Source organism: Pristis pectinata, chromosome 2, assembly GCF_009764475.1.
Source record: "Pristis pectinata isolate sPriPec2 chromosome 2, sPriPec2.1.pri, whole genome shotgun sequence".
NCBI lineage: Eukaryota > Metazoa > Chordata > Chondrichthyes > Rhinopristiformes > Pristidae > Pristis > Pristis pectinata.
The window spans coordinates 114,124,991-114,141,934 of record NC_067406.1 but is presented as its reverse complement, the minus strand read 5'-3'; the positions used below and the strand labels follow the sequence as shown (position 1 = coordinate 114,141,934).

Genomic DNA, 16,944 nt, shown 5'->3' with positions numbered 1-16,944 from the left:
GTAAGATATTGTGAATTGCCACAAATTACTCAGTGATTTGCATTCTAGTAATGTGAGATTGCTGTTAATCTTTATCTGTGGAAATAAGTTGCTTCAGAAACAAATGCTCAAGAAAGAAAGGACTGCTATGCAGTGGCCTAAGCAACCCGTTCATGGAGTAACGTGTGTTTCTGTTGGCTTTCCACTTTGAAAGCACTTAGTGATCAAGTGATTGTTTTTTGTCCATGCTGTAGAACCAGCAGGCTAGTAAACTTATTAACTGATTTCTGCATTCTGCCTGGGAGCTTGTCAGTATGTTTTGTTACCCACTGTGCCCTTTGTTATATGTGGATCTACTAATTTGTAAGTGACCAGCTATAATCATGCAATCCAACTGTAACACATGAATGTAGAAAAAGCACATCTGAACCAGAGCACAAGTGGTCCTATTAATACATTTGCATTTTGCTCCAAGGACAATAGGATCAGATCTCACATTTTCCAATATATAACTTGGTGTTAAGTTCAGAACTTTTTTCTAAACATTTAAATGTTTAAATTTTGTTGGTTAAGGAAATAGTCTTTGGTCCAAGTTTTCAGCTTGCATATTGTTGGCCTTCAATTGGAAATGCCCACTTCCATCATTTTGTAATATTAAAATAATTTGAGCTGAAGATTGAGGAAAATATTTCAACTTAAAAACGACTTGTTTCATACCCTGTTCCAAAACAACCTAGGTTATTTTTCCTCCTGTTATTCAGAGCATGATAGGTATAATACTTGCCCTAAAATAGCCAGTTGATGCTAAATGTGCTGGGAGCAAAATGGAATAACAAGGGATATTTAAGCTGGTTGAGAGTACTTGAAACTGAATAACGTAAAGCAAAGTTTTATTTAGAGTAGAGCTGGCAATGTTTGATTAATGTTGCAACATAGATCAATACTAGGATATTGCTACCACTGTCATTAAAAAAAAATCATCATTTCCCTTCTAATTTCCACCTTGACCTCGCTTTCATGTGGCCTGTCTTTCCTCCCTTCCCTTTATTGACTTCTCTATCTCAATTTCAGGGGATAGGTTAGGTGACTAATTTCATTTCAAACACATAGATTTCACAGCTATCTTGACTACACACCTCCCACTCTGCCTCCTGCATGGACTCTATTCCATTCTCCCAGTATCTTCAGTTCTATCACATCTGTTCTGATGATGGCACTTTCCATATCAGTGCTTTGGAGTTGTCTTACTTTTTCACTACTATGGCTTCCGCTTTGCCATAGTTGACAGTTGATTGCAACATCCATTTCATTTCCTTTACTTCTGTTCTCATTTCCTTTTCTCTCTCTACCACCACCACCACCCCACACACACACAAGGAAGAATAGGTATCCCCTTATCCTCAACTTCTACATTACAACATCTGTATTCAGTGGATCGTCCTCTATAATTTCAGCAATTTTCAAAGAGATGCCAATGCCACGCAGATTTTCCCTTCCCTTTACAACATTTCCAAAGGATTATCAGCACTTCCCAATGACTCCCTGGTTCAGTTTTCCATCCTCACCCAATGCTCACTGCCTGCCTGCAGTATCCTCCCAGGCTACTTGACATGTAGCAGCTGCCCTTTTCCTCTTCTCCTACCATCCTGGGACCCAAATGCATCTTCCAGGTGAATCAGCCATTCACTGGCACTACTTCAGACTTAGTTTACTGGATTCAATGCTCACGAATTAGTGCCTTGTTCATGGGAGAAATCATAGCTTGGAAGACCACTTTGCAGAACGTCTCTGTTAGGTTCTCAAGGGTGATCTTGAGCTTCAGTTGTTTGTCAGTTTAATTCTCCATTACACTCGCTCTCTGACATTTCTGTCCTTGTCCCCTTGAACCTTCAAACAAAGCCAACATAAGCTCAAGAAAGGTATTTAGGCATATTACAGTACTCAGGACTCAACGTATCATTCAGCAGTTTGAGATAACCAACCTATCTGTGATTTCCAGTTTCTGTCAAAACTGGCTAATTCAGATGTCAAGTCATTAATTTATCACATCAACTTGTTCTTTTTTTCTTTCCACAGGTTCTGTCTGACTTGAGTATTTACAGTATTTTCTTTCAGATTTCCAGCAACAACTATATTCTGTTTCTCAAAGTTCCAGCACTCTGCTCTCATTCAACTCCCTCTGTAGACACACCAACTGCACTAAACACTCCTTCAAAGGCCCCTCTAAGCTGACATCATTATCATCCAATTTCTGTTGATTTCCACCCTTTGTTCTCCATCTTCTCTTCTCCATCTTTGCTGAAACTTAAACATGCTTGTTTTATAACTTTTCCCCAAGATAGCAAGAAATTGCAGAGTTATGACTGCAGCCCAGTCTGTCACGCAAACCAATTGACTCTGTCTACACTTCCTGCTGCCTTGGGGAAGCAGCTAACATAATCAAGGACGACACTTACTCTGATAATTTTCTCTTCTCTCCTCTTCTGTCGGGCAGAAGATACAAAAGCCTGAGAGCAGGCACCACCAGACTCTAGGACAGTTTCTATCCCACTGTTATCAAACTCTTGAACAGACCCTTTGTACACCAAAAGATGAACTCTTGAGCTTTTGAGCTCCCAATCTACCTCATTGTGGCTCTTGCACTTGAACTGCACTTTCTCTGTAACTGCAACACTGTATTCTGCTTTCTGTTTTCTTCTTACTACTTCAATGTAATTATGTATGGATTGATCTGTTTGGATGGCACGTAAAACAAAAGCTTTTCAGTGTATCTTGGTACACATCACAATAATATACCAATACCTAATGAATGATCATCAATCTGAAATGTTGACTTTTTATTTCTCCCTCCACAGATGCTGCCTGAACTAAGGATTTTCAGCATTTTCTGTTTTTATTTCAGATTTCCAATGTCTGCAGTTTCTTGTTTTCAAGCACCAAGAGATGATTTGCAACAAATAAACATTCCTTTAAGGAACATAAACAAAGTAGGGAATTGTTACCACCTTGAATTTCAGGAGACATTTGAAGATAAGTGTTAAATCTCAGGAAAAGAAACATAAAATTAAGAGAAAGAAGTAAGCCCCATGGAAAGCCTTTTAGTATTCAGCAGACAATGACCAAGAAATTGGTAAAGGAAGAGCAGAATATGAGAGTAAACTAGTCAAGCACATGAAAACAGACTGTGAACATGAAAAGATTGGCGAGGGCAAATGTGGGTGCCTAATTAAGGAAATGGCAGAGGAATTAACCCAATACTTAGTGTATGTCTTTATGGAAGTAACAAATAACATTCTAGAGTTACAGGAGAACCATAAGTCCAGTGCAAATTAGGGAAGCAAAAAACAAATGAGTATTAGTGAAGCAATACTACACAACAAGTTAATGAACCTGAAAACAGAAAAATCCTAAGTTCCTAATGATCTACATACCGAAGTTTTGAGAGAGCTAGTTATGGAGATAATGTTGTGGATGCTCTGGTTATCATCAGTCAAAATTCAGCGTGTTCCAAAAAAGGTTCCTGTAGTGGGTAATAAATGTGACCCCACCAATTAAGAAAGAAGGGAGACAGGAAATTAACAACATGGAAAAACAAAAAAGAACTCCTGGAAACCTGAAATAAAACCTGAAAATTCTCAGTAGGAAAGGCACTGGAAAGAAAAATAGTTAACGTTTGAGATTGACAACCCTCCATCAGAACTGGGAAAGAGAAAATAAGTTAGTTTTAAGTTGCAGAGAAGATGAGCAAGAGATGAATAGAATAAAGAGAATATCTGATGGGGCAAGGACAGGGTTGTAGTGGAGATGATTTGTTGAGGTTATCCGTTTGATGGGGTAATGTAGAATTTGGATAAAGGAATATGTGAATTATGAGACTGTAGGACATGCCCCTCAAGCTGTATTAATGGAGATAGAAGCTGAGTTAATATCACTGATGAATAACTTGCAGTGGAAACTGTAAGCCGTGATACAGAAAATGCAAGCTAACCTTATTCCTTTCCATAACTATCTTGAAACTTGCAGAGCTATAGTAACCAATTCCAAAATACTCTCCTGTTGCCACTTCAACCACTTGTGAGGCTATATTCCTTGAGATTAGGTCCCGTGTTACCCCTTCTCTAGTAGATCTATCTGCATACTGGCTCAAAAATCTCTCCTGGAAGTACTGTAAAACTTCCACCCACTCTATGACTACCACACTAAAGTGGTCCCAGTTAATATTAGGGAAATTGAAATCCCCTACTTCTATAAACCCCCCCCCCCCAATTTGTTGAACATTTTGAGCATTTAAAAAAAAATATTTCATATTTCCAGCATCTTGAGTTCTTGCTTTTCAGACTTGTTTTTAGAGTTGGTGAATGTGGATTTAAATAGATGGAGAACTATTTTAGCATGTCTTTGAATCATATATTCAAGAGAAATGTACGTAATGCTGGGAAGCTGGCAAGGAATAGTCATTCTGGCTAGAATGCACGTCAGTCTGAAGTTTATTGGTATTTGTACCTTGGACTTGTCTGCATAATAATAATGAGCTGCAATTTCCAGATGGATCAATGCAGCTTATTGATTAAGATCTTAGGAAACTTGTCTGGCTGTGAATAGTTTCCAGAAGTGGAGAACAGGAGGAAAGCCATGGGACACAAACCTCGGTCACAAGGGGTTTACAATATTGTTGTGGAATCTTGAGAGCATTGCTGCTTTTCTACAGTGAAGTGTTTTTTTTATTGTCAGTTGATGTGACTGTGCAAAATGTTGAACGTCTGTTTCAAGCAAGTACATTGCACACTTGGAGATCATCTGCTTTCAATTTGACAGCCAACTAATTTTAGCGAGGCATCCTACATGAATTATCTCAACCCAGAACTGTTCACATCCAAGAACAGATATGAAGAATATTAGTCTTCCCCTCTCATTTGCTAGTTCCTGAAAGTCTATTTGCGACCATATCTGGGCAATGGTGTTTGTTGAAAAGTTGTTAATTTGTTTTATCTTCAGGTCATAATAAGCAAAATGTCATCGGTTGGGACTCTGCATGTGTGCAAGCAATAACAATGCTGTGATTTTTGCCCATATTATCAACATGTGATTCTACAGAATTCATTCTTCCAGTCATAGTCATGGAAAAAGACCCTGCAAAACTGCAGCATTAACATGATACAAAACCATTCAGAATAAAGTGATTTTATTTTTGGCCTCAGCTTCCTGTATGAAAGCAATCTAAAAGTAATTCCACCCAGCATCCTCCTATTTTATGAAATTATTTTTGGAAATGCAGCCTTGGCTTCCACTGCTTCTAAGGGGACCTTTATTGTGGGTAGGAATGGATGTTGGGATATTTGTTATGCTTGCATGCTATAACTTGACTGATTTGTTGACTTCAGTGCTGTTGGAAGTAGAGAAGATGCATCATTTTTTTTCATCCGGGAGTTTTGGCAACTGACTGCAAATTGGCATTAGACTTCCTGAGGTTATGGTGGCTACTTACATTTTTATCATGCTAAGCAAGGTGGATCAGAAACAATGAAAGCCAAAATATTGTTTATGCTGAAAGACTAACATAAATCTGGAATAGGCAGAGGCGGCAGCGTATGCTTCATGATTAACTCATCGTGGTGCACAGACGTGGCAGTTCTGTCTCAGTCCTGCTCCCCTGACCTGGAGCATCTGGCGGTCAAGTGTCGCCCGTTCTACCTGTCAAGGGAGTTCTCTGCGTCATCTTGGTAGCGGTGTACGTTCCATCCCTGGCAAATGTCAAGCTGTCACTGGAAGAGCTGAGCACCGTGATCAACAGTCACGAGACAGCGCACCCTGATGCCTTCCTGATCATCACGGGGGACTTTAACCAGGCCAGCCTGAAAAAGTCTCTGACAAACTACCTCCAACATATTACCTGTGGAACCAGGGGAGCCAACACACTCGCTGACTGCTACACCACCATCAAGAATGCTTACTGTGCCATCCTGCACCCGCACTTTGGCAAGTCTGATCACCTAGCTGTACTTCTACTTCTGACATACAGGCAGAGACTGACGACCACAGCGCCAGTGGTGAGGACTGCAAAGGTATAGTCAAGAGAGGCAGAGGAGCGTCTACAGGACTGCTTTGAATCAGTGGACTGGACCATATTCAGGGAGTCATCTTCGGATCTGAGTGAATATGCCATGGCCGTCACTGACTTCATCGAGACCTGCATAGATGAGTGTGTGCCGTTGAGAACATACCAGGTTTTCCCAAGGTGAGCCCTGGATGAACCAGGAGATCCACAGTTTGCTGAGGGCTAGATCTGTGGCATTCAAGACTGGCAATCCAGAACCCTACAAGAAGTCCAGGTACGACCTACGGAAGGCCATCATGTGAGCGAAAAGGCAATTCTGTGTGAAGATTGAGAACACAATCGGATGCAGGGTTTGCATGCCGTTACTTCCTATAAGATGAAACCTAACGGCATAAATGGCAGTGATTCTTCACTCCCTGATGGGCTCAACACCTTTTATGCACTCTTTGAAAGGGAGAATAACACTACACCTGTGTGAATCCCCACAGCATCTGGCGACCCTGTGATCTCTGTCTCAGAGGCCGTCGTCAGAACATTCTTCAAGATGGTGAAATCTTGCAAGCTGTCAGGCCCTGACAGGGTACTGAAAATCTGTGCTGACCAACTGGCTGGAGTGTTCAAGGACATCTTCAACTTCTCACTGTTGCAGTCGGAGGTTCCCACATGCTTCAAAAGGGCATCAGCAGGGTGAGCTGCCTCAATGACTGTCGCCCGGTAGCACTCAGATCTACTGTGATGAAGTACTTTGAGAGGTTGGTCATGGCGAGAATTAACTCCTGCCTGAGCAAGGACCTGGACCCACTGCAATTTGCCTACCACCACAACAGGTCTACAGTGGACACAATCTCACTGGCTGTCCACTCGACTTAGGAGCACCTAGACAGCAGCAAAACGTGTTAGGCTGCTATTTATTGATTACAGCTCGGTGTTCAACACCATCATCCCCTCACTAACTAACAAGCTTCAAAACCTACACCTCTGTACCTCCCTCTGCAACTGGATCCTCAACTTCCTCATAGGGAGACTACAGTCAGGGCAGATCGGTAGTAACATCTCCTCCTTGTTGACAATCAACACAAGGATGCACCTCAAGGATGCGTGCTTAGTCCACTGCTCTGCTCCACTCTACACTCATTGCTCTATGGCTAGGCACAGCTCAAACACCATCTATAAATTCACCACTGACACCACTGTTGTTGGCAGCATCTCAGATGGTGATGAGGAGGCGTGCAGGAGTGAAATAGATTGGTTGGTTGAGTGGTGTTGCAATAACAACTTTGCACTCAACGTCAGCAAGACCAGGGAACTGATCGTGGACTTCAGGAAGGGGAAGTCTGGACAACAGACACCAGTCCTTATTGAGGGGTTAGCAGTGGAAAGGGTGAGCAGCTTCAAGTTCCTGGGTGTTAACATCTCGGAGGATCTATCTTGGGCCCAACGCGTTGATGCAATCACAAAGAAGGCATGCCAGTGGCTCTACTTCATTAGGAGTTTGAGGAGATTTGGTATGTCACCAAAGACACTTGCAAATTTCTACAGATGTACTGTGGAGCGTATTCTGACTGGTTGCATCACTGATATGGAGGCTCCAATGTGCAGGATTGAAGTAGGCTGCAGAGGGTTATAGACTCAGCCAGCTCCATCATGGACACAACCCTCCCCGCCATTCGAGGACATCTTCAAGAGGTGGTGCCTCAAGAATGCGGCATCCATCATTAAGGATCCTCACCACCCGGGACATGCTGTCTTCACGTTACTACCATCGGAGAGGAGGTACAGGAGCCTGAAGACCCACACTCAACACTTCAGGAACAGCTTCTTCCCCTCCACCATCAGATTTCTGAATGGTCCATGAACACTACCTCATTATTTCTCTTTTGCACTATTGTTGTAACTTATAGTAATTTTTATATCTTTGTCTTGGACTGTACTGCTGCCACAAAACAGTATATTTCACGACATATGTCAGTAGTAATAAACCTAATTCTGTTTCTGAAATAGCTGGCAGTGATGGGTCAGACAGCATTTGTGGAATGAAAGAGAAGGGGTTTGGTATTGGTAACTTCCATCTTTTTTCCTTGCATATTGCCTCACCTACTTAGTGTTTCTGCTATTTTTCACTTTTGAGATCCAGAAATACTAGACCCATTTTGTGCTTTATGTTGGATAGTTGATCTATGCTAAAGGAATTATTAGGTGGCAATTTTTTCATTGTCTCCTTGGGTTAGAAGAAAGAAAACAGTTCATGTTCCTGATCACAATCCAGTGAGTCTTGATGACATCAGCTGAAAGCAAAATGCCTTTGTAGTAGAATAGCATGGAAGCACTCGTTATCAAAGATAAAAAGTGAATGTAATCACTTGGGTGGTTGTTAGATGTTTGCTCATTTTTTCTTCCCTCCTTGGAAGCACACCCCATCATGTGCCAGTGGATCGTTGCTGTGAGAGGAAAACAATTGCCAAAATTGGTTGAGGCTATTAAAGCAAATCCATCCTTCTAACAGTTGGTATAAAGTGAATAGAAAAGGTAAAGAAGGAAAGCAAATATATCCTTTAAAAATATTTTTAAAGGATATATTTGCTTTATTCTTTACCACTTTGTGCAAATTTGACTCAATAATGTTATTAGAGCACTTGATTCAGGAGAAATCTTAATCCCAGTATTGAAGGAATTTTTAAGTACCTGTGTTATAATGGTGATCAACTCCTTTAAGGTTTGATGACCATTGAAAAATGTTTTCCTTGTACATGGGTAGATATTAACATTGTTTAAAATCTTAAATTGCTAAAGGATGAATGGAGAAATTGCTAACTGTTTGTAGGGGATTAGGACATAATGTAATTGCTAAGCCATTTTCCACGCTCAGATATTGGTAATGTGAATGGAAGGTTTTGAATCTGGTTTAAATTTAATTCATTATGTAGGACCAACATTATTATTTGGCGAGTCAGTAAGTTAATGTCTCTCTGGAAAAGACACCTAGTTAAATGCAGACTTCTTTCAGTAGCCTGGCAGTATAGTATGTATGGGAATTTCAAGGCATCTCTCTGATCCTATATTTATCTAAGGAATGCTATGTCAGAAATCTGAACTCTCCTCATATCTTAAGGATTATCAACCTCTACTGCCAGCCATAGCTGGAAAACATACAGTAACAGCTTAGCAAGTGCTGTCTGCTGAGTGTCCCATTTTTCGTAGACTTTTAAACAAGGTGCATCTTGGTTCAATTCAGTGCCAAAACTTTGTTATCTGATGTGGAGATTCACATCATTGGTAAGTAGTTTCTGGATGTTTGTTGTTATCTTGATGGAGACTTGTATCTTCTCTCATCTTTCAATCAAAAGTTGTGCATGTTCTCAGTTTTATCCATCTTCCAGAGCAAACAAGATGCAAAGATCTAAATTACGTGTCAGTGCATTTTATTACATTGTATAATTCTGTTATGATTGGTTTTGTTGATTTAGAGTTATCTTTAAACATGCAGCAATCCTAACAGAAAATTATTCCTCTAATCAGTATAACATTTAAACCTAAAATTCCACTAGATGTTGTAACTGCTCTGATTCAGCATCATCAATACTACAAAAAAAACCTAATAAATTACCAATATAGTTAAATGCCAAGCCTTTGTTGACATAGATGGTTTACCATTTTACAATAATATTGTAGCCATCAGGCAAATAATTATTTGAGATATTTGGAAAGATGCAAGGATTGTGGCATGTATTTCAGGAAGTCAGGTACCAAGATTAAATGCCCCTTTGGTGGGATTTGTTAATTGTTTGCTCATATCATATTGTAATTCTATTGGGTAGCAACCTGGCTGACACATTCAATTTTTTTTCTTTTTATCAGATCTATTTTTATAAAAAGCAGTGAAACAACCTGTTTCCTGCATTTTCTATGCAGCATGTGGTACAGAGACAATCATGATAGACTGTCTGCCCCATTTGTCATTGTGCCAGACCAGGAGTCTGACTGAAGGGAGGCTGGGCAGATGATTTAAGGACAGACTGTTATAATCATTTTGGAATAAAAATAACCTCAAGAGATGGGAGGTAAACTATTTTGTTTCTAATGAGGCTTTACAAATGGTATTTTATTTGTTACAAATTAATTCAGAAATAAACAAATAATCCCTTTTGCACATTTTTTAACACAACTACTATAACTACTGGAGTATATAAACTGAAATCTCAAGAGCTCAAAATTTGTCTCCATTGCCTTAGATTACAGTGTTTCATCTTATCTATACAGATAAGATTCTCACTGGAAATGCCTTGTTTTTGAAGTACATTGTGTAACTCGTCCTTTAGTTCAGAGTGTTTCTGGAAATTACGCAGTTAGGAAGGCCCATAATTTCTCCTCTTCCCCTCCTATTCCCAAAAATACTTGATGCTTATGGGATAAGTATTCTCTATAACAAACCAATTTTATATATATTTTTTTAATTTCCAATATTCTTGCTTAGGGCATTTCATTTTATGCATTCCATTACTTCCAATGGTTAAGGATACTCCTTATGAAATTTGTGAGAAATTAAATATGGTTAATGTCACATCAAAAACCACACATACAAATTTCATGGTACTCTAGTGCTTCCCATCCCTCAAATGTGCAAATGGCAACTGTAGAGAGTAAAAGTAGTTCCTGAAAGATTAGTTGCTTTTTCATGGGTATATAAAGTTAGGAAGTACTATTAACAAATTTCTGAGTATCTCTCGTACTGTTTTCTTTTGATAGAAATATTATAATATGATTTTGCAATTTTACGTTGTGAGAGGCAACCAAAATAAGTTGTGATTTAAAAAAAGAAAGATGTATGAAACTTTAAGTATCAGCCTTAACTTGATAATCTCACAAGTTGCACAAGAAACCTCGTCTAGACATTGTAGCTAGTCGTTAACTTTCAGGGTATCTTTTTAAGCCCACAATCACGTCTGCTGGAATGAATGTTACAGTGAGATTAAGCATTTTTATTTGTGGAAGTAAAAACTGCATGGATTGACTGATTCAAATGCAGTCTAGACTTGCATTTAATGCCTGATTAACAATGAGCACTCATATGGGAGTCAAACATTTATCAGCTTTAAGTATTTGCCTTGGTAGTTGGATTTCTGTGTCTCAATAATCTTTGGGCTTAAAACAAAAAGGCTTGATTTTCTTATTCATAGTTGTTTAAAAACATAGAACACAGTGGTATGGTCTTCTCTCTTTAGTGTGTTGTTCTTTTATTCCCCTAATATTGACACAAGGAAGCAAATCAAGGAATTTTGAGGACAAATTTGCATTCAGCAGAATTAAAGTTTCTCTGAACTGCTTATCATTATCTCATCCTTGGCACATTATCCACAAATTCAGCATCAGTTTTAACATGTGCACTGGCGATATGCAGCTCTGCTGTGCCACTACCTCTCATGACCTACCATGAGAAGTTCCCTGATTCTGCTTTGAAAATTTTCCCACTAAATATTGAGAGGATTGAAGCCATTGTCTTACGTACACATGGCAAATACCATTCTATTTATTAATATAATTACAATGATACAAACTATAGAACATAACCACTTCTAAAATAGATCATTATTTAGCTTACTTTTATCTTAACCACAGATGGTGTAGCCTTATCAATCAGGATAGCCTTTTCTATCCTGAATGAACTTGCAAGGCTAGAGCAATTGGATGGCTCTAGTTATTTATTTGGGATAATTTAGAATCCCAGGTAGTAAACTTCTTTTATATGTTAAAATACCTGACATTCTTCAAAAATGAATTACCAATAGACAGCTTTCTGTGCTGTTTTGGTTTGTGAAATTGCTGTGTCACACAATGGTAAGGTGTACATTAAGGATTTACCAAATGATTGGATCCTCATCTCAGCTGTTCTGTGAGGAAGAAATGGTGGAATCTGAAAATATAAGAAAAACACTTCTGGATCTGTAAAGATTAACCATGATTCTGAGTTTGTAACCTTCAGAATTAATGCAGAGTGACCTCTATTTCTGGAACATTGTAATGAATATATTTCGATTTCTGATATTTGAAGATTTTCCTTTGCTTAATTGAGATCAAAGTGAAAACAAATAATTTTGTTCTTCCCACCACAAAAATGAACGTGAAGGGTGCATCGTATTTTGTTACAGCACAACACTAAGCAACTGGTCAAATGTTATGAAGCAGATAGTCTGCTGCCTTCAGTTGCACATAATACTCAATTTGGGAGACCAATGTGCATGAATTTTCACTTGTTATTGTGAAAAATAATTGTATTGGTTTATTATTGTCACTTGTACCAAGGTACAGTGAAAAGCTTGTCTTACAAACCGATCGTACAGGTCAATTCATTACACAGTGCAGTTACATTGAGTTAGTACAGAGTGCATTGAAGTAGTACAGGTAAAAACAATAACAGTACAGAGTAAAGTGTCGCAGCTACAGAGAAAGTGCGGTGCAATAAGGTGCAAGGTCACAACAAGATAGATTGTGAGGTGATAGTCCATCTCATTGTATAAGGGGCTAGAGATTGCCAATATTACATACAAATGGCATTCAACATGCATATTTCTAGAAAGCAGTTAAACAGGAGGTCATGCTTGAATGGTATGTTTGCACACTGCTGCTCACTGTATCCTTTTTATGTAGAACAGACATGAAGAAAGCTACAGTTAGCAAAATTTTGTAAATGCTTTCAGGTTTCTGCTGGGTGACAGAGGCTTGAGAACATTAGAGATAATATTTTAAGCAATTTTTTTTTGTACTTGTCTGAATTTCTTGATGTTTTTTGGTGTTAAATTGTGTAAGTTATCATCAGTCAAATTACTTATATACCATCTGTTGTTAACAATTTATTATTTTTTGTTAGGAGTGTTGTGGTAGCTCCAAAAAAGCCTCTGATTGCTGTTGGAAGTGAAACTGTTGCTCCTACTACAGATACTGTTAGCGTGGTTTCTACTACGGAACCTACAGAAGATGCTGCTGTTGAACCAACCGGTAATTCTCTTAACGTTTTTCCAGTATGAGACAGTAGATTAATGGATTTTATGTGTAAATGATACAAAGCTTTCTACTTAATGTATTTGCAGTAGTCATCATCAGATTAGAAAATTTTGTTTTCAGGTATGTCCTGATTAAATAACTAAATGACTCTTTGGGATTTTGGCTCAAAGTTTTATTTTTTGTTTTTGGTGAATACAATATTTTTTTGACAGATTATTTGCTTTTCATACCAAAGGAATTTCTGAATCTAACTTTACAGTAACGTACCAAGTGTTACTGGTAAATGCTGTCAGTTCCATGATGAACAGCCAACACTTGAATTTAATTGCTTGACCTTGGTGAATTTATCTTTAAAATATCCCTTGGCTGCTCTTTATTAGTTTTAAGAAGGTGTAAAAGGTAAGGCCGTATTGCTAATAAATGAAAACTCATTTGGGACTTTGACATGTACTTAACCAAATGCGCAAGTCCCCAACTCACTGAAGGATAGGAGGAAGAAGATAAGTTGCTTTATTTTTTGATTATTTGTGTTTGTGGTAATGGGTTGGATCCTGTTTCATCCAGCTCATGATGGGCATTTGCCACTTGCAGGGTGCCTATAGTTACACGCGCTATTGCTGCTGCAGAGTTCCCCATGTCCTGTTTATACTGTCAAAGGCCATTTCCATTGTTTCTAAATGCCTCTGTTAATCAGAGATATTTAGAAACAGTTGATAAATAATAAAGAAAAAACTACATTCAGCTCATGTAAATTAATCTAATTAATAGTATTAATTAAAATAACTGAACACCACTTACCTTGTTTGTGAAATATCGCAACCCCGTCCAAATGAATGGATTCGTGTGAGATGTAACAATAATGACGGGTAAATAGGGGCAAGATGAAAAGTGAATCCAGCCCTTTGCAAAGTACATTATGAAACACTCCTGGCCATGCTGATGAGTCCAGGGACCTGGTGGGAGGTCAGATGTGCTTCAGCTGTGCATGTATCAGGGCCTGGAAACTGCTGCCATGTATGCTGCAGTTGTCTGGCTTGTTTAAGATGATTTTTTTTTTAATTTTACATTTCTGGTAATTTGACACTTTCCATTGTTTTTTTCGTTGTTAATTTAAAAAAAATATTTTCAAATGTTAGGGACATTTTACTAAGTGGGGCTATTTCTAGTAATGTTGTTTGCAACAATGGTTCTTTCTGATTGGGTTCAGGATGTTTTTGACCAACCAGCTTGGCCTTGCTGATCCTAACCATGTAAGTTTGTTAAAAGAGGATTCCTAATGATGAGTTTAGGTGGCAGACCCTACTCTGCAAAACCTAGGTCAATACAACAATGATAATTATGAAGTACCTTGCCCACTCAATAAATGACCCTTTCATGATATGGCAACATATGTTCTATGGTTTAATAGTTTTCCCTTCTGTAGATAATTGTTGAAACTCTAGTGTTAGAATCAAATGATCATGTGGCTATAGTATAAAATTTGGGTAGATAATAAATGGCTAATAGCATTTGATTTTGGCAGCTACTTGTAAAACATTGATTTTAAGTCTGCTTGAATTATCATAAATAAAATTGATTCCTTTATACAACTTGACATAGTTTTAGATATAGAACTGCATAGATTATTTCTTAAATGAACTGCTAAATGTAAATGAAACTAGAACCATACATTTTTGTTTTCAGTGTTGTTGTTATTCTACATTTTTAGCAAAATGTCCCTCATTAAAATGTGAAACGTATCATTGAAATATATTTAATATTATTTGCATTTGTTGTTTTACAAAACAAAGCTCTGACATTAAATAGATTCAATAATATTGCAGTTTTAAAATCTAATGAATAAAAAAAAGCTACATGTTTTTAAAGCACACTAGTGGAGCCAACACTGTATCGGCTGTAGTGAATTTATATAAACAATAGACTTTCACCAGAAGAATACTAGACGCATGATCTATTTGCATTTTCTTTCAAGTCTCCATGAGGGTCTGTTAAACTGTCATTCATAGGAGCCAGTTTATCTGTAAGAGATTAAAGTGGATAAGTGAAATAGGTTGTATATATTTGGTTGGGTCTTTGCATCTGGCCCTGCAGCAACTCTGATTTACCTGATTTTTGTCAGCCTAAATGTTATTGAACTCATTACATGCAAATTTTAATTTCAAAATGGGAACGTGAGATTTTTCTAGTGTTTTGGCATATTAAAATTGCGGTGTTTTCATTATGAAAAGTTTCATAATGAAAACACTGCTATTATCATACTTATGAGTTTAAAAAGTAATTATAATTTTTAACTTCTTTGGATTCTAATTGAACTTCGGTTCCTTCATTGAGGCATAGTATTAACTTTTAAAATTCAGTTTTCAAAAAGATATATTTCGATGTAGTTTAGTCTGGTAATTGGTGAATTATAATGATGGGTTGCTTCCTAAATGCCACTTGAGCAGTCACTCAGCATGTTTTGGTAATGGTTTCTTTAATGGCTTGCAAGTTTATTGAGAGAATCTAATTCATACACACAGAAGATATAGCTGTTTCAAGTTAAACAGGCTGGGCAGCTGGTGATTTTTGATTTTATTTCATTGTTTTGAGCTCAGAGGAACTATTAACTATTTGGCTTGAATGTGCTACAGGAATAAAGATATAATTGATTATCAAGTTAGTGAGATACATATTGTGGTGGTATGCAAATCTGCAGGTACTTTTGTCAATCTGCTGTGCCTCACCTTGGGAATGTCCACTTTTGAACTACTGGATATATTAATCTCACTAAGCGTGATTGTACACAACTCAACATAATGAATGGTGTCTTTTATATGAGCAAGTGCTTGGTCTTCCGAAGAACTGTGCAACAGTATCCTCTACAATGATGTTATGATCATGTTACTAGAGGCCACATGTTCATGTTTTCCTGAACTAGTTTGAAAATTTGAATTCCTTTTCAAGAAATATTGTGAACTCTTTTATAACAAATATAGCTGGTATCTGTGAAAGTGATTTATGAAGTTATTGGATTATTGTAGTAATACAAAAGGTTTGTTAATATTCTTTTGAGATGCAAATTATCACATTTACCCATTTACACATTAGTGTTTGAACAGTCCCACCGGTGGGCTTTTTAAGTGTTGCTCATGTTGAGATGACTGAGCCAAGCTATAAACTTGGAACTCTTTCTTCACAAGGCACTCTGGGGCATCTGCAGACACAAAAGTGTACCCCAATCTACAATTTGTATCATGGTGTGTGCTTGGTATCTCTTATTTCTCCATAAAGTTAGGTGACTGACATGGTTCAATGAAGAGCTTACAAGCTCTGTCTAAAAATCAGATTCCAACTTGGGATATGTGGGAGTGTGGTGAAATGCTCTCCATTAATCTCTGGGTGAAGCTGCATCAGCCTCAAGGTCAAGGTAATACTAGATGCAGCAGGATAGTAGATTGTCACCTAATCCTTTAGTATAAGTATTCATTGTACCCCCAGCAGTATGCCATCTAAAGTGATGTCAAACAGGCCAATGCTTTTTCAAGAGCAACTCCACAACTTCATAACTTCCTAGTAGTTGGAAGACTGATGCACAAATTTTTTCAAGGTGGTCCAGACTGACAAGCTGAACCATTCCTGACATTCACTCGCATGAAATGTGTTCAACCAGAATCTGATATTTTGAACCACATATACAGTATGTTGGAGGTTATTAATAGCCTACTTCTGTTTAAAATGCAGGAAGTTAAATAATGTTTTTGTTTAATAGATAATTTATTTGAAGTCACTTGTTAAGCTCTTATCAGTCCTGGTGATTCTTAGTCCAGGTGTTTGATCCAACCAGCACCTTATCATGGACAATATATTCACTGCTTTTGAAATGAAATTAAATTTAAATTGTATAAAAAATACAAATTTACCACTTCATATTGTGA

General features: G+C 37.9%; 1 protein-coding gene across 1 annotated transcript in view; it reads left to right on the top strand.

Moving 5' to 3' along the window:
* lrba (LPS responsive beige-like anchor protein) overlaps positions 1 to 16,944 on the top strand; it is a 626,133-nt gene that overhangs the window by 143,469 nt on the left and 465,720 nt on the right. Inside the window, exon 30 of the mRNA XM_052010590.1 lies at positions 12,897 to 13,024. Within this exon, the coding sequence (XP_051866550.1) occupies positions 12,897 to 13,024 (128 nt within the window). The remainder of the gene's footprint in view (positions 1 to 12,896; positions 13,025 to 16,944) is intronic.